Source organism: Manacus candei, unplaced genomic scaffold (genome assembly GCF_025592945.1).
Source record: "Manacus candei isolate 608988 ecotype Guabito, Panama unplaced genomic scaffold, ASM2559294v1 h1tg000005l, whole genome shotgun sequence".
Lineage (NCBI taxonomy): Eukaryota > Metazoa > Chordata > Aves > Passeriformes > Pipridae > Manacus > Manacus candei.
The window spans coordinates 4,126,408-4,151,226 of record NW_026138053.1 but is presented as its reverse complement, the minus strand read 5'-3'; the positions used below and the strand labels follow the sequence as shown (position 1 = coordinate 4,151,226).

The 24,819-nt window shown below is 40.1% G+C and overlaps 1 protein-coding gene across 2 annotated transcripts in view; it reads left to right on the top strand.

The window, feature by feature from the left end:
- LOC127476644 (BEN domain-containing protein 5-like) overlaps positions 1 to 24,819 on the top strand; it is a 906,516-nt gene that overhangs the window by 460,322 nt on the left and 421,375 nt on the right. The window contains exon 6 of one of the 2 annotated variants that reach the window (XM_051799779.1): positions 18,726 to 18,762. In XM_051799779.1, the coding sequence (XP_051655739.1) occupies positions 18,726 to 18,762 (37 nt within the window). Of the gene's footprint in view, positions 1 to 18,722; positions 18,763 to 24,819 lie in introns of both variants that reach the window. The other variant, XM_051799772.1, reaches the window with a different exon arrangement.

Sequence of the window (24,819 nt, the reverse complement as noted above, 5' to 3'; positions counted from 1 at the left end):
TTTGGAGGGTGGGATTGCTTTTTTTCCAATTCATTGAACAAATGTGTTAAAAGAACTGAAATGTGATGCTTTTGTGTTTTACCAAAACTGCAGGGAAATCACATTTTTTTTCCCCTTTCTTGTCATCAACATATTTTCTTTATTCATGTAACAGTAGGTGTCATTTTTCTTTAATTATGCCCAGCTATCATATGTTGCTTTTATTTGTTGAGGATGTTAGTTTCAGGGAAAATAATTTAGACAGTTCCATTTTTTCAGGCAACAATACACTAAATCCTGTGCTTACAAGTTGCAATTAGATAAGAATTCTTCTTTCCACAATCAAATGTGTCAGCTTCTTACTGGAAAGTAATGATGAATCAAACTTATAGTGTAAAATGGAAAGATCAAAGCATTCAACGAAAATGTAATGAAGAAAATACACTTTTATGGCTTGGCATTTTAAATGTCCTCTGTTATATATCACTGTGGCAGCATACAATGGTATAAGTCTTTCTTTAGGAATGAATACAGATTAATGCAGCTTCATTTTCCCTGCCAGAATTTACTTCTGATGAGGATATTTCTCTTCCCTCACCTCCCTCCCACATACATACCCCTCTCTTCCCACCCTCAGACCTAAAAGTATTTTAAGCAGTTTAGCCTGTCAACAAAAGCCTTTGCTAAAGGTTTTTGTAGCCTTTGGTAATGACTTCTAATTTATGTGACTAATTATCCCGGGATAAATAGAGATGAGGTGCTTTAGGATAAGGCTAATCTGCATGTCTGCTGGAAGCTTGAATAGTACATTTTATAAGGCTGTAAAACCCCAAAATTCAGTGAAATTAAGGTTGTGACAAAAGGCAGACAAATTCAAAATGGAGGCAAACACTTCTCTTCCTGAGCTGCTGCAGCTGGATGTGAGAAAGGCACTGAGGGCATGAACAGAAGCATCATTCCAGATTCTGGGGGTTATTCCCATCCATACTGAAGCTTTAGGAGGTTTTGCCTGTGCTGTTTACTCAGGTATATTTTCATACAGAATTGCATCATGATTTTCCTGTCTTCACCCTCCCTCTTGTCCCAGTTGTGTTGCCTTTACTCTTTAAATCATAGTGGTTATCCATCTACGCCCACCTCACCCCGATTTATGCCACAGTATAAACAGGCAGTGATGTATGTGATTATGTATATACATACAGCAAACAACAATCTGAGCACAAAAAACTTAGTCCAACATCTCGACAGTGCACAATGTTATCCCAGACAGAACAAACTTATGCTGGTGAAAAAGGAAAAGAATGAAAGGAAGGAAACCTAACAGCCTTTTTGCTCAACTGCGTGGTTCAGTTCTCAGAAGAGCTCTTGAATTTAGAACTTGACCTCTGCAACACTGTGCAGAGCAATGCATGAGTACTTTAGGAAGTTTAGTCCCATTTTCAGAATGAGTTTCAGCAGAACTCTGCACATCTCAGGGACCTCTCGGCAGCTCCTCCCCAGCCTCACCTTTCTGAGTGATTTTACAGCCACAGTGGGTTCTCCCCTGCCAGCTGAGAGGTGAGCAACGCTCCACTGTACCAGACCATGTGGACATGCCTTTAATTCTCACTGTCCACACTGTTAAAGTTGGCTGTTCGAACCATGTCATTCCTCAGTCCGAGATGTTAGAAAAGGCCAGAATTCCAGGGTGGGCAAAATGTAAAAATCAGACTTGTGGTTATGTATTTACTCAAAATGTTGTTTTGCTTGCTGAAATTGCTTCTGAAAACATGATGCCCAAGTCTTTTAGGAGCCTACAATGCAGTGCTTAAGACATCCAGAGCTAACTTGCTCAGAGCAGGGAGAATGACAGATTACTCAATTCCCTTTTCAATTAGTTAACCACAGGATCATCATTCTACTTCACTCAAATTGTGGTATATTGATTTCTGTTGTGACTCTAAAGATTTTAATTTTTAATAAAAAGTTAGCATGATATTCTCTTTGTGTGTATAAATCCAGAATAATCTGCTTTTTGCAGACAGGGTATTTAAATTGAAAGACCCCGTAATACCTGTCATATTTTTAAGGAGCTCTCCCTGAGTTCACGGAATCAGCACCCCCATGCTTAGTTTCCCCACAAGACACCAGTAACACAAAAGCCTTTGAGACCTAGATGAGAGAATTACAACATAATGAACTTTTAAATATCAATAACCCTTCCCAAAAGTTGCTAAAAAGCTCACGTTGTACAAAATTAGAGTTTCAGAGTATCAGCTGATGCAAATTACAGAGAAGCCAAAGGAAAAAGTTATCCAAAGCCTTTCCTATCTTTCTATATATACATATAGAAAAATAGGAAAGGGGGTTGTTTTGTATATGTATATATACTCATATACATATAATTGTATGAATATATCTATCTTTCTATATCCTCTTTCCTATCCAAGGCCAGATTAGTATGAATAGGTCTATGGTTCTGGAACAGGTAAATACTAAAGAACTTGCCTTAAATTGCTTGTAGCTTGTGCATACTGACCCCAGACTCCATTTTACTGAGAAATGAGGTAACAACTCAGGTGAGCAGATTTTCCTTCCTTGGGCATCCCAGCCCAAGGTAACTGCAGAGTCAGGGGCAGCAGGTTGCTAATGCAGCCCATGTTCAGGGCAGTGCTCCTTCCCAAACCACCAGCAGCTCTCAGAAACCCCCGTGCCCAGGTAAAAAGCTTTTATACCAGCAATCCCAACAGTGATAAAAAACTTCTAGATGTTTTTACCCTTTGACAGCTTTACTCTAACCCTGAGCTTCCATGGAAAAGCTACACAGAGAAACTTGGCCTGAGTATTAAAAGGAAGTTTCTTGGGGACCTTCTGTACTTTCTGGCACACTTCCCAGGAAGGGACTAATCAGTAAAAAGCCGTTCTTCACACTTGTTCTGTGGCCTGTCCTCTGTGACCTATTTTCTTGACTAATCCTGTGATTTTTATCCCAGCCAATGCCAAATTGCTTCTGTTTCTGCCTGCTTCTGGCCAGTCCTATAACTCTTAGCTCCCAGCAAGCCCTTGGGGGGAAATATGGAATTTTGAGTGGCTCCTCTTGCTCCAAGTACTCTGCAAAATCAAAGGACAGTATTAGTAACTCCAAAATTCAACAGCAGAAGCATTCTCTGTAGAGGTAAATCAAAACTTTTGTGCAGATGATGTCTTTCCTAGAAGATAAAATACCATAAGACCAGTCTGTGTGTGTGATGTGATGTTTGTACTCCTAAAAGCAAAGAAACCCTTGTGAAAAGCTCTACATGATCTGTGAAGCTTTTATTTTGTTGCCAAAAGAGGGAGCCCTCACAGAATTCTATGTGCTTCGGCAACATTCTTGCTCTTGTGATCTGCTCTTTAAAAAAAGCTCTGAGTTTTGTTTTTCTTACAAAACTTTTGGCCTCTTAGGTTTGGAATAAGTTTGTGGCACAGATAATGTGAGCTGTGAGTTTTGCCCTCTTTGGTTTCACAATGACCTCAGAGTACAAAGAGAGAAAACAAGCTTTTCATTTTCAGAGTTATTCAGCTGGCTATCATTAAGTACACAATTTGGTTTCATTAAATACTATATTTTAGCATTCCAGTGTTAGAAATAATGATCCTGCTAAACTGGACAATGCTGGCTGGGCACTGAACTTATTTTAAATGATACAGGATTCTGTGTGTTGTAATTTGGGTTCCATGCTGCCTTCTGTTTCTGTGAGCTGGAATTGTCAAAACTGGTACCCAGTTCAACCTCTTGGCCATCCCAGAAAGGATTTTTTAATTCTGAAATACAATGTTTGAGAAGAATGAGTAGGATCTTTACAGTTTGCCTGATGATATAAAGGGTAAATTAGTGCTGGGTTTATTTGTAATCACTTGTAGAATGCAATCCAAGAAATTTTGGAGAGATTTTAAGAATTATACAACTTGTTACTGATTTTACCAGTGGATTAGGTTCAAAGCAGTGAGAAAGCACAGGCACTTTTATTAGTATTTATCTACAGGGGGAAAGAGTTTTTTCTCCAGTTCTGCAACAGAGACTGCAACAAATAATAAGTTTACCAGAGAGACTCGGTAAGTGTTGATTCATGGTTCACCCTTACCTCTTCCTGAGCTTGAACTGGTTAAAGGAAAGTCTGGCAAGAGAAATTACAGGTATTTTAGCTGATCTCTGCCATCTTTTCTGAACCTGTACTGTTCCCTAGATTAGTTCCCTGTTGAAGAATTTACTTTCAACCTGATGGTTCCTATGACTCTGTGGCTTCAATACCCCATTTGGTATTTTCTCTGTTTTGCACAGCAGCTCTCTTCCACTGTCTGAGTGGATATGACAGTCCAGCCTTTCTTATCTCCCCCAAATCAAAGCCAAACTTGCAAAATAGCTTTATTTCATGGGAGCACAAAGCCAGTAATGGGGCAGTAGGATTTTAAAAAGTACTTTTACTTGATGATTTGAGATATCTTGCCTTCCTATTTTTAAGCACAAAATCAGAGGCTCCAGTCTGACCTGTTTTAGTGAGATTTTGGTGCTTGGAACCAGGTTCTCAAAAATAGATTAGTGCTTAAAAAGCATTTGGGTGCTTAATTCACTCCCAGGTCAGTTGTTCTTGAAAAATGTCACATCCTTGCTCTTGGCAAGACTGGAGTGTGACATAGCAGGATTGTTGCATCAGAGTAAAATCCTGTTTAAAATTCATATTGCTGATTTGTTGTTGACAGATCCTGTGTGAAGGCTGCTGTGGGATTATTGTGCCATAATAGTGGTGAGATTCAAAGTAAGTGCAAGGAGTCAAGTGGCTGAGATAGGAAGGATCACATTTAGGTGATAACTTTTTTTTTCCTCTTTTTCATTATGGTGTTGTTGTTGTTTTGAACACTATTAGTATTCCCAGTGCTGTACAGAAACATAGGGGAGACTTAGGGCAGGAGCTAAGTTGATTGCAATCAAATGACATGATAAAACAGAAAAATAAACCCTGAAATAATTTTATGCATTTTATTTAAAAGAAGAACATTCAGAGTTAAGACTGAAATGGCCAAAATGAGTGTTTCTGACATTTTATGGATGTTCTGCATAGGTAGTGTGCCTCCAAATATTGGATGCACTGATATACCATATGTGCTGCAATTCCTAAGCAATACAACAGATGTTTTAGGTGATCAATTCAGAACTCACTGGCTTTGTTTAGCTCTCCCCATTCCCAGTTTTATATGATGTGAATGTGCCTTTCATCGTAAGTAGAGGAACAGTTCCATATTTAAAAATCTATGCATAATTCAAAGTTGACACAGAAGCAATACTAAAACACCCCCCAACCTAGAAAATCTCATGTTCCTCAGAGTCCAAAACACCTAGTTAGCAAAAGCTGTGGCCAGTAAAAATTAGCTTTGTGTGGCTTGAATCAAAACTTAACTATTCTTTTGAGTTTAGGTTTATTGTGCGAGGCAGATGAAAGCTGACAGTTCTGATTTCTTTGTTGATCAGAGGGCTGGGGGAGCTGCTTTGTTTGCTTATTTGTTTTTAAGAAAAATTTCATCTTATTTCTGTGTAATCTCCTCCAAAGCCAGCTTCCTAATGGCACCTTTTTATCTTCAGGTCTCTTAACACTTTCTTCTCTGCTGCCCCTTGCTTTGCCAGCTCCTAATATGCAAAGTGCCTTTTCTGCCCTGTGATCAGCTCTTCTTTCTTTTTATCTTTTCTTTTCTTTTTTCTTTTTTTTTTTTTTTTTTAAAGAGCTTTTTAACAGTAATCCCCAATGATTTTACTTAGTTTTCTGCTCATGCGGGCTGGAAATCTATTCAGCCTTCATTAAAAAGCTCATTTGAAAATAGTGATTCCATTGTATTGTCTGAACCGCTCAGTTTATTTATTTGGGGATATAAAAGAAGTGAACTCTCATATTTTTCCCAGTTGTAAATGAGCACAGATATATATCTGGTGGCTAACACAGTGGAGAGACTTTCTTCTGGAGTGGTCTGTGGGGAATAAACTTGCCTGTCTGCCTCTGCAGAGGCTGGGAGTGGCGAGGGCAAAGTCAGGCAGGGCTCCTGCACCAGCCCCGTGTCTCCTCTGCAATCTGAACCCACAGGACCGTGGCGAAGGGAGCTACAATTCAAAAGGAAAAATGGTCTCTGTCTTCAGTGACCAAAAGAAAAATTTAGGCTCACTGGGAACAGGAATGAATCTGACACCTAATTTTGCCACTATAAATTGGAACATTTACATTTGTGTTGGTCTTTCAGAAAAAAAAAAAAAAATTCCTGAAATATTGCTGTGTGACACAATAGAGTTCAGGCTAAGAACAAGGATAAATTTTCCTGGCATGTTCACCTGTGGAAACTTTGTTCACCTTTCCTGAAACTGTGAAATTGGTTTGAAATGATGGACTGATGCTTCCTTCAGAGTTATTCTTGACATACCGCAACTCTTTTGCTAACTAAGAAATATGTACTGTTTGGGGAAGCAAAATGCTTTCCAAACACAGTGTGGAAATGTTGTTGTAAACATCTACATAATTAATTTTTAAGGTTAATGTTCAAGGGATGTTTGGAAACCTCTTGGATTTCTTCTAATAAACGAAGAACGTAAACAAGGGCAATGGCAGCAATTAAAATACAGAACCATCTATTTCTAAAAAAAATGGAAACTTCAGAGTGTCTCACAAATCATAGGTAAACATCCACGTTTCAAATTACTGAGAGAAACATATTTTCTGTGTAACCCAAAGGCTGACTGCTTAAGAGTAGCTTCATGACACAGTTCCTACGTTCTTGCTTTGTTACATGGACACAAGTAAATCTCAGCTTCTGTCTTCTGGACATCTGATTCTGAGGGACACAATCTGCCCTCAGTGACTGTCTCAGCAAAGGGAACAGGGGAAACTCAGCCTTTGGCTGGACTGAACCTTGAAACAACTCCACATTTGTGATGCAAAAAATTAGCAGTTTCATATAGAAATTGGTTAATAGGGCATTTGGTTCCCTTCTCTCTTCCACAGAAGTCCCCACGCTTTGGGTACTGCTCAGAACAGTCCTGTGTTGGCCAGTCACCACACAGACTTTCCACAAGTGTGTGTTCTGGGATTTTTAACCACTGTTAGATATACATCAGGTAGCAGGTCCCCAATGAATTGCTTATAGAACTGTAAAAGAGAGATAATTTGAAGCAGTTAGCAGTGAGGCTAATGAAAAGAGGGTTTCAGACCTCTTATCTCTGTTCAATGTACAGGACAAATGTTCCCTATTTTATTAGCCAGAATAACCTGGCCTGGACTGAGGAGAGGAACAAACTGGTAATATCTGGATGGCCTTGTTTCCCTATGCAGGTCTCCATTTGAGGCTGCTCCCCTCCAAACTAATTCAGCTTGGCGATTTTGATGAGCCAAACTTTTATTTTCTCCTTTAACATGACATATTTTTTGTGACATACATAGCTCTTTTCAACTGTTGTGAATAAAAGTGCCTCTGGAATGTTTTAAAGCACCTGGGTGAAGGGTTTGGGCTAAAATATAAAATTTAAAAACTTAAGATAAAAATGTTCAGATGTACAGAGCTGAATGCTACCTTGGTTCCAGGAACCTCCACTTGATTTTCTATTAGCATTTCTAGAGACACCACCCATAGATTAAAGATGAATCACACTGGATAGTGTGCAAAGGCAGAGTGACCCTAGAAGTGGCTGCAGAGTCCCAGTGCTGCCCTGTTAGTCTTTAGGAGTTTGGATATGGATTACAGCCTGAGTGGACCTTGTTCCACAAGTTCTGTGGCTCAAGATATTCAGTTACAGGGATTTAGTAATGATTTTAGCATGTGCCACAGAAAAGTACAACAAAATTACTTCAGAAACAAATGAGAAAGTGTTGGGTCTGTTTAGAAAGTCATATTGTACCTTTTGCCTTCAGGATAGCCCTCCCTTGTTATTGCCATTTAACTTCCCCAGACAGTGCTGTCACAGGCTGTAATTAAATAGGTAGAGTTTAGAAGAATGAAGATTGGGATGCTCTGAATCATTTGTTAAAGTGAATATGACAAGCAGTGGTCTGGTTTGGAGGAAAAAAAATATTTGAGGAATAGAAAAACAAACTCACTGCTATGGATTGTGAAAGGAAACAGACTCAAACTGAAATTAGATGAAAAGCTTGAAATTAGATGAGACAATAGTCAGGCATATAAATTTATATATTTGTCCATACATACTAGATTCTAATTTAGCTTTTCACTACAATTTTTATCGTGTTGTCTTGACTTACCTACAGTAATCAAGAAACATTACACAATATGGGGGGAGAGATTTTAAATAATCCTCCCAATTTAAATGTGAAAACACAGTTATTTCCCCTTCCCTCCTGCCTGTCCCTATTGCAGAAAAGTCTTTGGCTGCAATGGTGCCCTGACAGCCTGAGAAGAGCTTGGAGAGCTGGCATCAGTTGCCCCTTTGCTGCAAAAGAAAAAAATACTGATTTTGTCCAGCTGTTATGCAAGTCTCTGGAATAGAATATTTCCTATCTGATTGGTTTACATTCCCATACTATTAGCAGTTTGAAAATGCAGATGAAACTGGGCTTTAGCACATCTGCTGGATAGAGGAAAGGAGGAAATAAGGAAAGAGAAAGAAGAAGTGAATGTGACAGGAGTAAAGGGCCTGTGAATTTAGAGCTGAAGATTAAAAAATGAAATCATTGGTGCATTGGAAATCAGTTCCTTTGGCTCCCCTCCCACTGATTTCCTGTGGCTCCTTAAAGAGATGCTGCCTTTCCTAGGAAATGTGTGTTCTGCCATGTTGGTGACACATGGTGTGATAATTTTGAGTATTTCCTAGGTTTTTCTTCTGTATCTACAATACCCAGCATATATCACTTCCTTGTCTGAAATATTTGTTTATAAACATTTACTTTTATAAACATTTATTTCTCTGTGCACAATGCAGAAAGCAATAGACACACCACACTATAAACACACAGGAATGTTTGTATGTGTCTGTGATTCTACAGACATATATGCAATATATTTATGCTCATACTTATATACAACTACAGTAATGGTAACTGCAAAACTCAATTGCAAAACCAAATAAACTCTGTCTTCTCCTTTTGGATGCTTGGATGCACGGAGCTGTAGGTTTGAGGCTGGTGGCTTTGAAGCTGAGTGGTGCTGGCACAAATGGAGATCACTACAGAAGAATTTTGGAGGTGTAGCCTGTAGATCTCATGCAAATCCTTTTGCAGTCATAAAGTTCTCCCAACATTTACTCTTCGTGTTATGCAGAAAACCCAGCTACTACTAACAAATGTTTGGTTGTAGAGCTGAAATCTGCTCTGTTGAAGGTCTTAAGTTCCTGAGATGTTTGAATGTGATATACCAGAAATGCAACCTGCTATTGAGGCTTCTTCTGGATAAAATGTCATGCATTACTGTTGCACACAAGTCATTTGGTAGCCTTTCGGTGTTGCCATCTGTAAGCGGAAAGGGAATATATTGTGTTTGCAGAATACCTTCAAACACAGGAACTGTGATTTGGCAATTGCTGTACTGTGTTCTCACACAGCTCAGGGAAGCTCCAACACCTTGAGAGAAAGTAACATCTGAGATAAACACAACCAGGTAATTCCCACCACATCAGAAGTAAAGGAAGGGCGCTCTTGGTGGGGGAGGGATTTAGGCTCTAGGGTGCCGGAGAAAATGGCATTGAGAGAAGTGTTCTGTCGTGTTTATTTTCACTCTGCTGCTGAATCACAGGGACTTCTTAACACATAAGTTTTATGCATGAAAACCCAATCAGTTTTGGGAAATTTCATATTCAGAAGGAATTTACTCTTGTGTTGCATCTTTTCTTCTTTCTGTTTGTATTGCTGTCTTTACGGTGTGAAACCACAAGAGCCCTGTTTCTTAAAAGGTTAGCAAAGATGTGGGTTTTTTGACTGGGCTCAGGTGTATTAGGAAGTGGATAGTGTCACTGCTGTAATTCAGATCTTTGTTTTTCAGTTAAGTGCTGCCCTGAGCAGGATTCTAATCCAGAGCAGGAGCTAAACTGAGTGCAAACACATGCTGCTCCTGGAACAAGAAGGTATTTAAGTTCTTAGAAAGAAGGACTCTACCACTGAAAATTTCTCATGTTTCAGAAAGCTTCCCAAGATTTCCTTCAGACTCCTTTTTTCCAAAACAGTAATTTCTTTGAAGCCAAGTCAGTCGTCAGTCTTCTCACTACCAGCTAATTCTGGCATGATGACAGTTTATTAAACTTAGTATTAGTTGACATGGAGAGAATAGGACAACTGCTATTAAACTGCTGGTAGCTGGTAGCTAAACTACTCAGATTGGACATTAATTTTAGAACTTAAGTCCCAATTTGAATAAATATTTATTTAGTTATAGACAGTAAAAGAAGGTTCTGGAGAAATGATCTGCTGGTCAGAGCACTTGTAGATGGATATAAGGAGCTGAAGTTCAATTTCAAGGTCCAGATGGGCCAGAGCAGGAATGAATTTCTGCATTTGTGCCTCCCTTGTAATCACAAGCTCCAACAACTGCATGTTTAGTTTTAAAATTGCCTGTATTGGGGGTTAATCTGTCCTGTCTGTTATCTAAACCAACCCATAAACAATGGCTAGTTAGTCAATATCCCATTACTGGCATAGGTAGATATGCTTTGTTTCTAATTAAACATTAATTGAACACTGTTGCTTGCCCCCCTGCCCCCCATCCCCAACAAATGGTGGACTAAAGTTCATAATTGCTTCCACAAATACTGCTCTTTTCCATTGTAAACCTTAATGTAAGACAGGAATCACAACTAAAGAATGGCTATGCAATGCTAAAGCAATCTGCATCATGTATAGATTTAGGTTGTTAATGGCACTGTGTGTGGTCTGTATAGTTTTTCCTGCCCTTGTTTACTCTATTTTTTCAAAATAAATACAATTTAAAGGGAAGAGTTTTTTGGCTCCCGCTGCTCACCACATACTTTAAGACATAATCCGTTGTTTGTGGCATTACAATAATCTGTATAGGCATTAAATAACTGATGTCACAAGCACAGGATTATAACCACAGCTCTGCAATTTACATAGTAATACAACAAAGTATGAAAAACCTGCGTGGCAGTGTGTTACCAAAACTAACCCTTTAAAATACTGAGTTAAATTGTGGACTGAGTAGATCCTGAACCCTTGCTGTGTAAGTACATTTAAAACGTGCACACAGCCACAGCCACCTTTTTGTTAGAGCAACTACAAACAGGTTTGATTCCAACCTGGATGTGGAGGCAGACCATGGAGAAATGGGCCTGTTCTCCTCCTTCATTTCTTTCAGGCCCAGAGCTTTTGGGAAAGAGCAGAGCAAAGTACACACGAGGCATTGGCTGTATCATCCATTCTTTCCCCCCAGCCTTTACTGTGGCAGAAATACCAGGGTTTGTGAGCTGTACTCCATGGACTCACGTACTCTGCTCAGGGTGCAGAGGGCCCAGAGCCCTGGCTATCTGTGCATTAATTTGTCTCAGCATTTCAGGTTTGGATTAACATAAAGGATAGAAGCCCATGAAACTGGGAGGTCTGAGTCAAGTCTGCCAGTTGAGTTCAATGAAGTGATTGGATTTGCTTGCCATATTTTGACTTGGTTTAAAAACAAACTGTTATTAACTAATCAAAGTGTCCTTTTACATCTGAGAATATGTATGTGCATAGTATACATCATAAACCATAAAACTGCTACCAATGTACTTCTATTCCTTCACTAAGGTGCATAAGGATCCTTATTTACAAATGCAGAAGGATAGAAAACTGAAGAGGCTTCGGGTTGTCATAACTCTTATTGGCAAAGTTAAGGATCAGGTCATTCCAAAGCAGTTCATTCCTCCTCTCTTTCCAGAGATAAGATAACCTTGACAGCTTTCTGTTGTGACTGTTAATATTTATGGTGAACTGATGGGCTTTTTTTTGATTCCTAGTGTTCACTAAGAATTGGGTTACTATCCTAATGAGCGTGCTATATGTAAATAAGGCAACCTATAGATGGAGCACCAGTAGATGTCACTCAAGAATATGTGGAAGAGACCATGAAATGAGTGTGACCAATAAAGCTGCTGAGGGTGCTCGGCCTCCCATGGCTTTGGGCAATGATCCACTGCTTTTGGTAGCCACCTGCTCACCAAGGCTTTGGGGTTGTGACCTCCCACTTCTGCCACGGATACTGCAGAGTGTTTGTGTGTCTGCCCAGAGACACCTCCCATGGCTTTTCCACCTTTCCTTAATGTTTTTTGTATTAATGTTCTTTCTAAATAGCTTTTGAGCACAACAGGACTGTAAGAACATTGTGCATGAATCTTCTGTTCCTGAGACAAATAGTTCAAAGGGGGAGAAGGAGAGGTCTTGGCTACTTGTTCAACAGTGTTTTAGAAAAATAGTAAGGTACCAGGCATCACTGATTTTGGGAAAGAAATACACAGGTGTCAGATATTAACTAGAAGAATATGTGCACTAGAAGTATGAGTAAAGTAACTTAATAGTTTGGCACTGTCTTTCAATATTTGGACTTGGTTTTGATTCTAAACCAGAATTGAGTTACCAGATATTGCAGCGATCAAGTGTCTGTAGAGGTCACTGTTAAAATGGTTTAAAATGCTCATTATAGTTCTTAGCATGAGGAATAACATATCCCAAGCCACTTTATAAATGTTCTTCCACACCTATATTATCAATAATTGATTCCACAGAGTAGGCTACAGCAGATGCAATTTGCTAAAATCCCAGTCAAGTGTCAACAAGCTGACTGGTTCATTTTATCATTATACCAGGAAACTTTAGCAGCTAATCATAAGGGAAGTACAAAATGTGAGATCTTGTTTCATTATATGAATAAAAGCCTGTGATTTCAGGATGGAAAGAAAAGATCATTGCTCAGCATACTGTGCTTTAAAAAAAAAAAAAAAAAGCAGCATCTTTAAATCATCAAATTATCCATTTTAACAGGATTTGAATTAATAACTTGCTGAGATCATTACTTAAATCAGGAGTTTCTCTTTGGAGGTAAGTCTTACACTCTGAAGGGAAGGAGGGTACAAGCAGTGAAACTTGCATTTGAGGATCCAGGCAGATGTGAAGTGCTCACTTTTTTCTAACACCTTTCTTTATCTCCTTCATTAGGAAATTTTTCCGGATGTTGACTAGCCCTGAATATTTCTTAAACTGTCCAACAACAAACAACTAGGTTTGCACTCCTCTGTCACAAAAGTGTCTTTTGCATAGGAGCACAAAAAACTGAGGTTCATGGCTTGTAACCCCTCAGGTAGCAATGAGAAATATGGGACACAGCCTTTGACCTCCCCACTCTGCCTCTTCTCTCTCCCCTCCACTGTAAATCCCTCCAGGGCAAAACCAAGGAGGCTTATGGTGGTGCTTGTGGGCAGCCACACTGTGCCAAGTTGCACACTTGGGATCTCTTTGATCTTTTTCTGAACTTTTGGGTTCTTTCATGGCATAATGTTCGAGGACAGCTTTCAAAAGCACTGATGTTACAGAGTGTGGCAAGAATAAAGGCCATAGAAATGTGAAATTCACCCTTCAGTACATCCTCATCTTTATTTTGTGATTAGATACACTGGTTTCAATTACTCTTATGTCAACACAGTTTAGAGAAGAGAAACACTAGTTTAGAAGTCAAAAGGAAAAGGCACTTTTAGTGACAACTTGTGGCAAAGTTTCCAGGAAAAAAAATATAATTGCACGCTTGATTTCAATCTTAAACCCTCCGAACTGCACAGTAAATTGAAGGTTGTGAGGGACAGACACCTGTTCAAACCACATTGAAATTAGAGGGAGGAGATCAATAGCAGAGACCAGCCTGGGTAAAATACATTTTGGAAGACAAAATCCTCGTGTGGTCCCAGAGAGTCAATTCCAGCATCCTGTGAGGGGACTGTGGCAGGAGCTGCTGTTGAGATGGGCAGTTGCCTTTGGGTTCACAGCTGCAGAAAACACTGCCCAGAGAGGGAAGGCAGTGAAATGGCACAAACCCAACAAGAACTTCTAAAGCTGATGTCAACTTAGGGTTTAGGAATTTTATATGGAGACTCAGAGCAAGGCAGGTAGAGATGCCCTTGCTGTCTAGAAAACCTCTACTGGCTCCTGGGACTTGGGTGCCTGGGAAGCTGAAGAAGCTCCCAGCACAGTGGCCTCACGTATGCCATAGATCCCTGAATGGCTGCTGCCACCTCCATCTCCCCTTCCCTGCACTGCTGGGTGTTGGGGGCTTGGAGATGATGTGCTGGGATAGAAGGCAGGGGTGAGAATATTTTTTTGGATCATGGCGGGAGGAGGAGTAGGAAGATGACTTTATAATTGGTTTTTTATCACTCTTTCTGACTATATTGACTTTATACTTGACACAGCTTTGGCTGGCAAGTAAGGCCCAGATACATTCAGAATTAGATATGACTGGGCTCATTCTTACATGAGAAGAAAATCATCGGTTGCTACAGAAACAGCTCCATATCAGTCTCGTGGGGCATCTTTGCATCTGGCTTTTTTTCCTTCTCTTTTGCTAATCTGTAGATAAGAGTCAAAGCAAGTGCAGCACATCCCACATCTCTATAAAAGGTTGGAAGAACTCTGCAGAGAGCAAAGTGTGAAAGAACATCTCATAGATAAGCTAAACTTAAATGAATGAGTTAATTTACACTCCCCCTGCATTTTTTTTTCAAGTTTTGCAACTCTCTCTAAGTTAATTGAGGTGAAAATTAAATGACACCAGTCAGCAAATATTTTAAAGACCACCAAAATCAAGGAAGAGAAAGGAGGCACTCAGAAAAGGAGTTCCTAAGAAACAGGAAAAAAACTGAGGGGTGAGTTAGAATCTATGTCGAGAAAATTGCATCTTGCAATGGAATAATAATCCAGGCTGACTTTCAGGCAAGTTGTTTAACTTGATAAATTAAGGAATTAGTTAAAAATAAGTGTATATTATGGGTGAACAGGGACCATTCTGCACACTTCAGACCAGCTCACCAGCGACATTCTTCAACTGGTTTTCTAAAACATAATGAATTCTTGATGCTTAGTAGATTAATATTTATTGAGTGAATCAATGCTTAATTTATTAAAAAATTGCCTTCCTTGTATTTTAATATGATTTATTACTCATCAGTGCTTATTGCATTAATTAAAGATTGTGTTAATTTTGTGGAAGTGAACACGATCTGCTGCAGGTTTGCTGTGCTGTGGGGACTGTGCCTCTGGGTAGTGCCAACCATGGAAACTGCTGGAGGTGGGAAGCTGGGATGAGTCACCTCTTCCTGCCCTTGGGGTGTCAGATAGCCAGCAAAGTGGAAAAGAGGATGCTGCCCCTCAAGGGTAGGACAGGATTACAGTGATAGCAATACTGTGATGATACGGGGAAAATTTCTGTTTGCCTCCTTCAAATTATGGCTGATGCTGTGGAATTCGTTTTGGTGTTTCTTATGGAATGTCTTTTTGTCAACGTAGGTGAAATCCAGCCTTAGAGACATGGGAAACTGTCACCTCTTTCCCAACCAGGAACGACAGTCATTGTGTTTCAGTGCTCAAACTGTAAGAAATTCTTGGGACAGTAGGTTGCCTGGAGATTGGGATGGTCCCAAGCATCTCAGCAGGGGCAGGTGTTTGAGAAGTGGAAAATTCCTAAAGGCAGAACAAAAAAAACCAGACATCTTGTGAGCTGAGTCTTTCAAGAAATCTGTCAAAACAGGGAGAGGGTGATTCTGCTGGAGGGGGGCCACAGCTGCAATTTGCATCTCTCAGCACTGAAGAAAGAAGTGAATATATAAAGCCCCACAGCCACGATACTTCTGGTGAAATTATTTTATTAATGGGTGTGACATTTGTAATGTCTCTCTCTTTAAATTCAAATACCGCTGTTTTTATAGCTACTCATAAGTGAGTCTGTCTGTTTTTTTAAAAAAATCCATCTAGTTACTAGGCTGCTTGCATCCAGCTGAGCCCTGGAAACGGCAGAGAGCTAGTCCCTGAGATCTGAGAGCAGGCTGGAATTTCCAGAAAGTGGTTGGATCCATAATTAGGGTACTTTTGCATGTTTAAATGCACAATTCTGCAATGCACTTTGCTGTTTGCTCCTCTCCGGGGCTGGGGTGAGTGTGCACAAACTTCTCTTGACGAGCTAAATCAGTGAAACCTCTTCAAGGTCCAATGAAGGTCAGAGCAGAGAATTTTTTCCTCTCCTGGTCACCAGGCAGGCAGGAACCCCTGTGCTCCAGCCTGGAGCGTTTCGGTGGAGCCAGTGCCAAGGACCTGGTGGCATTTCAAATCCCTCGCAGCAGTTAGGTGTTAGATGCAAAAGATCAGTGCTGCTCCACTTGAAGTCAGAGAAATAACTTGAGCTTAAAGTTCAGCATATACACAGAGATTTCCTGGATCTGGAGTTAATTTGTTTTTTCCAAGGTCAGCCTGAAGGCAGCATCCAAACTGGAAAAAAAATGTTAAAAACTGAATGTTTGACTTCTAATAATTTAATTTTATTTCCCATTTTGTTTAACCTCTCCTATATGCTTTTGTTTTCCTGACGTATCAAGTTAAGCTATTTAGGTTTTTATTTAATGTTTATTTTTACTCCATTTAATAGACTCAAGTCAGGACTGGGGGCCAATCAGGCTGCATACCTTTCTCTCTATTCCAAATCTTTGCATTTTGCAACTTTCTTTGATGCAGGATATTTATATTCCACCTTTTTTTTTCCTAGTAGAGAAGCTTTCACGGAGTATAGGCTTTGGATATATATTTTCTGCTCTAGCTGCTCATTAGATATACAGCATTTGGAGTTCCAGTTGTGCTGAGAAATGTAAGCAAAGCTTTTGGCCCAGTGGGGGCTAAGCTTGGCATTTCATAGCTTTGTACATATGAATCAGGATTAAGGTGCAGGATCTATATAAAATTTAGCTCATTAGGAGATGTTTCGTCTTACGGCTCCCACTGGGAAGGTGGGTCCTTTGCTTACACACAGTATTCCTCATTTTACTTTCCTGCTCCCTGGGAAAGGAGGGGGGTGAGCAGCCCCCTGCAGAGTAGGTACAGCAGTTCTTGTGCAGGGGACACAAAGCAGCAGCAGGGTATTCCTCTCCCTTTCACCATTACCCTGCACACCTGGAAAAAGACTTGGCACACACTGGCCTCGATATTTTATACTAAAGCAAACACAGTCGAGCACAGTGCTGGGGTCGTACTTGGGATGACTTACCAGAGCTGAGAGAACATGGAGTGCCCCTGAAAACAGACAGACAGGACTTCTCTCACAAATGTGATTTGTGTTGTACCAGATTTAAGGTGCTGAAGGCCAGAAAGTTTTCAGAAAATGTGGGATTTTTCAGCCTCACACCCCACCTGGCTTCCCAGCAGGCCACGTTCCCGTTGGGCACATAGCTCAGGTGTATTCAGTGGATGACCATGTCCATGCACTTCAGCCAGTGAAGCTTTACTACAGAGAAATTATGGATTTGGAAGGGAGTTTCATCAGTCATAATTTCCAAGGAAGAGCGTTCACAGTAGGGAATACCAAGTTGATGTTGCCTCCTCAAGGACTTTCAGCTGTCACGCAGGGAATACAGTGAGTGCAGTGATGAGAATTAGATTAGAAGAAGATCAATAGGGCTGGCAATAAATGAAAGTAACACAGACATTATTGAGCAAATTAGGGGAGAGAAATTAAACTGGACAGTATAATCTTCAATACCAGCTAGACACACTACTGTTGGGCAAAATTAGGGAGACAACAGTAAGTTAGAAAGTGCTATGATGAAGAGGCATTAACAGTCTGTGAGATGGGGAAAGCCCTGCTTGTGATGGAAAGCTCTCAGCCCACAAAAAGGTGGAAAAGGGTGATAATGGTCCAGGAGCACACATGGATTTAAGTGGTGGGCTACAGAGAGGTAACAGTGGGGAGATCACCTAAGACTGGGAACATGGAGCAGGCAGCAGCACTGACTGCATGTTACAGGGAAAGGGAACCTCAGATGCACCCCACCATCACGAAGGCTTTGGTGGCATAGCTTGTTCCAGGCAGAAAATTTTCCTAACCTTCTAACAGTACAGGTTGGTTTGCCATGTGAAGTCTTGCAGGCCTTCCAGAAACACTCCTCTGTGTAAACTTGATTATTTGCCATAATAACTTCCCTGTATTTTGCTGTCTGTACAGATATCCACTGATGATCAAGTCAGGCAAGCTTTTGGGGTGAGGGATATCCGGTGGCAATGAGATCCATGGGCCGACTGCACTCAGCATGAAAAGAAACTTTCCTTTTATCAGTCTTGAGTTTGTCTAGATACTCTTACATGTCTTTGAAAGGTTCACCCCAAGGCAATATAATTGTGTTTGATCACATACAGGCATTGAGTCAGTGATTGATATGAATAAAGAACTTAGTGTTGCTCGTCCCGGTTCCATGTCTTCTTCCCTGTGGAATCAGAAATCACTTTTATAAATATATCGGTCCATCTGTGCTTCTAGCTATCCATTTCAAGTGTATGTTCCAAAAAAGAAATAGTAACACTTTATAAGTGCAAATAAAAACACATTAAAAGGACTGAGCAAGGGGTTTTTCTTCCTCATAAAGTGCATGTGGATCCCTTCCAAAAGAGTTACTGTGAGCCATGTAACTTGTAATTAATTCTGCTATAAATGTCAGAACACTTACTTTGCAGGTCTAAGCTGACCCACTAAAATTAGTCCCCTTTTAACTATTCCTTTTATAATTTGTTTTCCAGCAGAAACGACGGCTTGACCTCCTGACAATAACCAGCCCCGGTAAGTGAGCTCTGCCGCCCAGCTCTCTTCTCTTTTCTTAAAGAGATGGTTGTCTAAATGTGTTTTTCCCCCGTCTCTGACATGCAAAATGAAAAACACTGCTCCCCAGAAAATCTTTCACCTAATAACAAGTGACAGCTATATTGTGCTCGGCAAAGCCCCGGGCAGTTATCCGTTCACAGAGCTGCCTCTTCAGACCTTTACTCTATGAATTGGAGTGCTGATATTTCTTTAAGCCTCCTGGGGTTACAGTTAGTGGTATATCTGCAGGGCAGATGCCCTCAAATTCACAGTATGTGTTCAAGTATCATGGAAATGCAAGCTTGGTGGCAAACGTGAGCAGTTTGGGGAGTAAGGAGATGGTGGCCCTCTATGAGCGTGGTGGGAGGCAGGAGGCCCATGCTCAGGGCTGAGAACCCTGAAGTGGATCTGCAAATATTTAGGTAAAAGGAAAATGCTTTAAACTATCTGCTTTGTGGTGGCTTTTGTAGTTTGCCTCTTGAAGAGATAAACCAAAATGTGTTGCATTGGGCAAGTGTTGGGCTCTTTGGCATTGTGAGTTTTGAAGTCAGCACCGTGGCTGAGATGCAGGTTGGTTCTGTAGTGCCCCTCTGTGATCTCAGCTCTTCAGGCTGGGTGGCTTTTCATTTATTGCTATTTGTCTGGCTCACTCTCTTTCCATTAGCTGCTGCAGAAGTTTGCTGCCCACCAGGTTCAGATGTACACCCTGCTCAAAGAGTGCCACATTTTGGTTAACTTTTTCAGTTTTTCAGACGTGTGTATGTATTAAGCTCTCAGGTTGGCTTTAACTGGGACTAATGAGTTCTGGCTTTAACTGGGAATAATGTGTTAGCGAAGTGAACAGGTGTTATGGGAAGTGAACAAAATGTGACACACATTTGCTTGGATAACAATTTTGCATCGATAATTGTTCTGACACTCTGAATGTAGATATAATCTGTGACATGGTTTCTCCTTCACTAACCTTGTTAAAGTAATAAGAATTAAAATAAGGAGGAGGAACACTTTGTTGGGACAGATGTTTGAGGCTATTGGCAATTGCATCACATTTTTGCATGTTCACTTTTCATGCAGTTTGCAATTATGTTAATGTATGCTCAGGGCACTTGCTGATAAAAGCAACAATACAGTGTGATACAGCCATTGTCACTATTCTGACTGTAACTTCAAGGACAAACATGGCACATTTTTCATTTTCCATATCTTCAGCATTCCTTGTTTCTAGAGGAAAAGGAAAAAAAGATCTCTAAAGGTCTTAATCACAAGACACACTCAGATCTTGGATAAGGGCACCAAAGTCCGCAGTCACTTTTTTCAATAAGAGAAAAAGAGGGTTGAGGAGCAGAATAACTTAATGTGAGAGTTGTGTGTAAAACAAAGTTATGATACCTTCTTCATCATTTTCAGATGAATCACTGGAACAGTGAAAGAGTTGACTAGTTTGAGTTTGTGCATAGATGTGGTCACAGTAAGCAGCTATAGCTTCATATCTCTCACTTTAATACAGCAATCTACTCAGTCAACACAGCAATTAGTTGGAAGGTCTTCAATAACTGTAGGTAGACATGCTGCACTAAAGGGGGGAAAAAAGCTTTCCATAACATGTATTTTTTCTGGAATGCAAGTTTTACCATTTTATATTTAACCAGAAATCTACAATATTGGGTACATAGGAAAAAAAATAATATTTGTTCCATGATTACATAATTGAGTGCATATAGTTTTGCTTTCAATAGAGGCATCTTCAAAAGAAGCTTGGTGCTGGATCAGGCCAAACTTACCAAAGAGCCTAAAGCTGAGATTTTTCAAAGAGGCTGAAAAAGTTAGGCACTTAATTCCTGGTAGGATTGGAAAATGTCAGCCTGTGGATTAAAGGGTCTAGTTTCAGCCCTACAAATACAAAAATAAAATAAAATAAATCATAGCCTTAGGGCTTTTATCTGTCTTTGGAGACTGCTACTTTAAAATATTTCATTCTTTGAGTACTAGCTCTAAGATCTGACACTGACAGTCTGCTTTTACAAAGTCTTGATATCGGTTATGATGGCTGAGATCGGCCTTAATCACTGTCATCCCTTAATTTACTGATTCAAATGAGGGACTGGGCTATTTGGTTGCACCTGTTAATCCTGTGGGACTTGCTTCTGTTCTCCACCTTGCCGCAGGCAGGCAGCCTTTGCTCCTGGTGGAGGTCACTCAACCTTACTTAAAGTGGGAAAGTCCTCTCTGTCTCACAAGCAGTATAGGCTACCAAAACCCTATTGCTTGATTGTAAGAAAAGACAAAGAACTTCAAAAGCAAAGGTGACCTCTGTGATTTGCACCTCTGTCATGATGAATATCATCTTTCTTTTTCGTGTGTGTGCGGGAAACTCTTGAACCAGATTTTGTACGTTTAGTCAAGAATTGATGGTGATGCCTTGCAAGTATTACAACAGCTCTTCTCCATGTGCCACTAAAACCATTTCCAAAAATCGATCAGCCAGTTAATGAGACTAATTGCAAGATAAAATAATGCCTTTAATGTCAATTAAGGAGTGTTGAGACACAGGCACCAAAACGTTCAAAAGTGAGTTTGTGGGATTACAGAAACCTACATCATCTCATGGCAGCCACACTGTTCCCCATGGATGTTGCACTATTCCCCAGGAATCAGTGATGGGCCAGAAGCAGTGCCCATTCCTTGTTCCCTGAATTTCCCCCCTGCCCATGCTGTGCTGAACCCACACTGTGAGGGTGACCCACCACTGCCTCCTGCCTTGCTCCAGATGATTTCCAAACCCTGATCAATGCATGTGTGGCCTTGTGAAACCTTGCTGAACAGTGCTGGACTTAAAAGCACGTTTATATGTTAAACTGAATAGGTATAGATCATTAATCTGTAATCTGGACTGAGAGAAGTCTGGAAAAAAGCGGGGGGGGGGAAGAAAAAGGAAGAAGTACAGATGCAGCTCCAACTACACAGTTTGTATGCAACATGCAGGGCTGACCTCTTCCAGCACCCCTAAGAGAACAGCTACAGGAAGCTCCACACCGTACCCCAAACTGGAGGAAGTCTTTGCTTTGCTTTGGATCTCCAGAAACAGCCAGACACAAATGATGCATAAGCTGGGAGCCAGCCAGACTCCCTCGTGCTCAAACACATTCCTTTGAAGTACCTGACACCCCTGTAAAACGTGGAGGGGAGTTCACCGCTCTGCCTTACTGCTGAGTAGCTGGAGGAATGTTAAGTTAAATTTATCAATGCTCTCGCCACACTCCTTTCTTCTTGCCCCTTGACACGTGAGGTACAATTAGAGTGCAGCGCCGGCACAGCTCGGGGTGCCGGAGTCAGCGCTGATGTGCGCGGTGGGGTGGGGGAAAGACGTTAAAAATTCATTAGGAGCTGGCAGGGCCGTGCTGGCGGGGAGCGGGGCATAATGAGATTTGAGTTTTGGTAATTTAGGTTTTCTTTAAACTTAGTTTTACCGCTGAATTTGATCCAAAACATTTCCTTAATGCTATTCTAATTGTCTTCGGGCTTCAGGAGCAAAGCTTCAGGTGGTTTAATTCGGCCTTGTTGAACAAAGAAGATGAGGATCTGCCCTTAGTTTCTGCATGATCATGTTCTAGTAGCACTTTGAACATGCACATACAATCACATCACATTTTTTGGTAACTGCTCAATAGTTGCAAATAAGATATCCCTGTTTCCATAGCTTTTCCATGGAGACAAAGCTTTCTGCATCTCCTGTGTTTATGATAATAACACAGCTTTCCAATTTCTCCTCTCAGTAAGGTAAGTTCCTCTCCCACTGAAGTATTTTTTAATTATTGATACCATAAATGGAAGTGTGTTGGAAACTATTGGCTTTGAAAATAGCTAACATGTGATATTATCCAAGAACCATCAGGAAAATTCTTTTGAAATTCTCTTTGATTCAGCCATCCTCGGGGCTTTATCCTTCTCTACCAGTTTCTCTACTGCCAATTTAAAATAACATTCTCTTGAAATCAGTGCAATGTCAGGAGAAATTCATCAACACCGTAGGTGCATGTTTCCCAGATGTGTATAAACCTACTACATTTGGCAGCAGTAAATTGATTGCATTTAAAAAACCTGGGGTAGTTGAATATTCCGTAGTGCCCAGCTTGGCTACAGCATGGAATACAAAGCAATTTTTTTTAAGTTTCTTTCAGCTCTCTTTTAGGCACCACAAAGTAAGCGCTGACTCCATAATTCCTGCCTTTTGATTTACTCAGATTTTCCTGATGTGTAAACCACATCAGAGGTTTACATGCGGGGACAGAATGAGATATTCCTAATCTCTGTTGAGATTTGATAAGAAATGTTAATGACTCGTGTGTGCTTCCTCCTAATATTTGAGATCTTACACTTTTAAACAGGGAAAAAAGCTTGATTTTAAAAGTATTTATCAGTCTGATCTATGTGGTAAAATAGTCTGCCCCCTTTAATATCATCAGTGCTGCATGCTCTAAAAATGTCTCCATTTCATTAATTTGTGATATACTGCTACCCTGAATTCTTTTAAGGTGGCTTTAGCTTCTGCCATACATATTTTACTGCTTTAAATTATAGATATAGGACTGTTGCCTGGTTAATTTCCTCTGGTTAGGAAAATATATTTCTGCTCTCCTGGCATTGCATAAAGTGATATGTGGGATTTGCTATATTTTTTAGCTGATTAAGTTTTGCATTTCTACATATTACTGCTTATGAGACCTCAAGTGAAACTACGTAAAGGAAGGAGAAGTTTTATAGTATATTTCAAAGTTTCATTTAACTATAAATTCCACCACTAAGCCCCGCTACAAGACTTTTCCATTACCTTCCTGGATAGTCTGGCTATCAACTTCTTTCTAATTGAAGCATGAAAATAATATGAACTCAAAGTCATGAAGCTATAAGCCAGGTATTAGTAGAAATTATACTGACTAATAAAATGTGACAGAAAGTTGTTTGTGGCCAAAACTCGGGGTTTTTTGCTAGCCCTTATTAATTAACAGTACATTGATTTTGGTCTAAGTATGTGTCAAAGGATAGCATCAAAGATTTTAAAGAGCCTTACATAACTACTGCTCATGTTTGTTAGGGATGCTTCACATGCTAGTTTACTTGGAAAGGTGGTGGAGAAAAGAAATTACTTATCATTCCTGTAATAATTCAATCTTTTAATGCTCAGTGATAGATAGAGGTGAAATTATTTCCCATATCACTAAGACACTGGGTATTAATCCACCCATTTGCCTAAAATACTATAAGATAACTGGGGAAGTCAGAACCTCATTTCTCAGCAAGGCAATAGACCCCAAATGGTTTGTCTGAACCCACTGTATAAGAATTTCCCTACCACACAAATAAAATATAAATGCTAGAGTCTCAGCTCAAAGTGAAATTCCCCTCTTGTCTGTCTTAGTTGAACCGTAAAGCTACAGGAAAAAGTTTGTTCCAGACTTGAGGAAACTTCAGTAAGATGATGTGCTAACAGAGAGCAGAGAGAAAATATGCACTTTTTTTTTTTTTTGGTGCCATTAGGATGGCTTCAGCTGTCCTGAGGCTAATTAGGAAATTTTACTATATCCAATTTCTCATCTTTACCGAATCTGAAGAGCCGTAAGAATTTCCATTTGCTGTGATAAGGAGAAGTAATATTGTTGCTTGTAATTACTCCTTCATGCAGATCAGTACCTTCCTAATTCTTACTTATACCTTTCCATTTGCCAGAGTAATAACTGCAGAGATGCCTTCCACTCACTGAACGGTGTTGCTGTTCCTACTGTCTTTTCCCTTGGTTCACATGTCCCGAGAGAATAAGTCCTCCTTGATCTTTCTGCCTGTCCCCTGACCTATCCCAATTTCTCTCCCCAAACATCACCCACATCCACCTCAAATATCACAGTTTGGAGTTTATTAAAATGACACTTTTTTGATTCAATAATGAAACCAGAATTTTTTACCCATTTAGTGGTAAAATATTTACTTGCAGTAAAGCTGTTTCATCCCCACCTTTGCATTTTAAAAAACTGACCTTTTTTT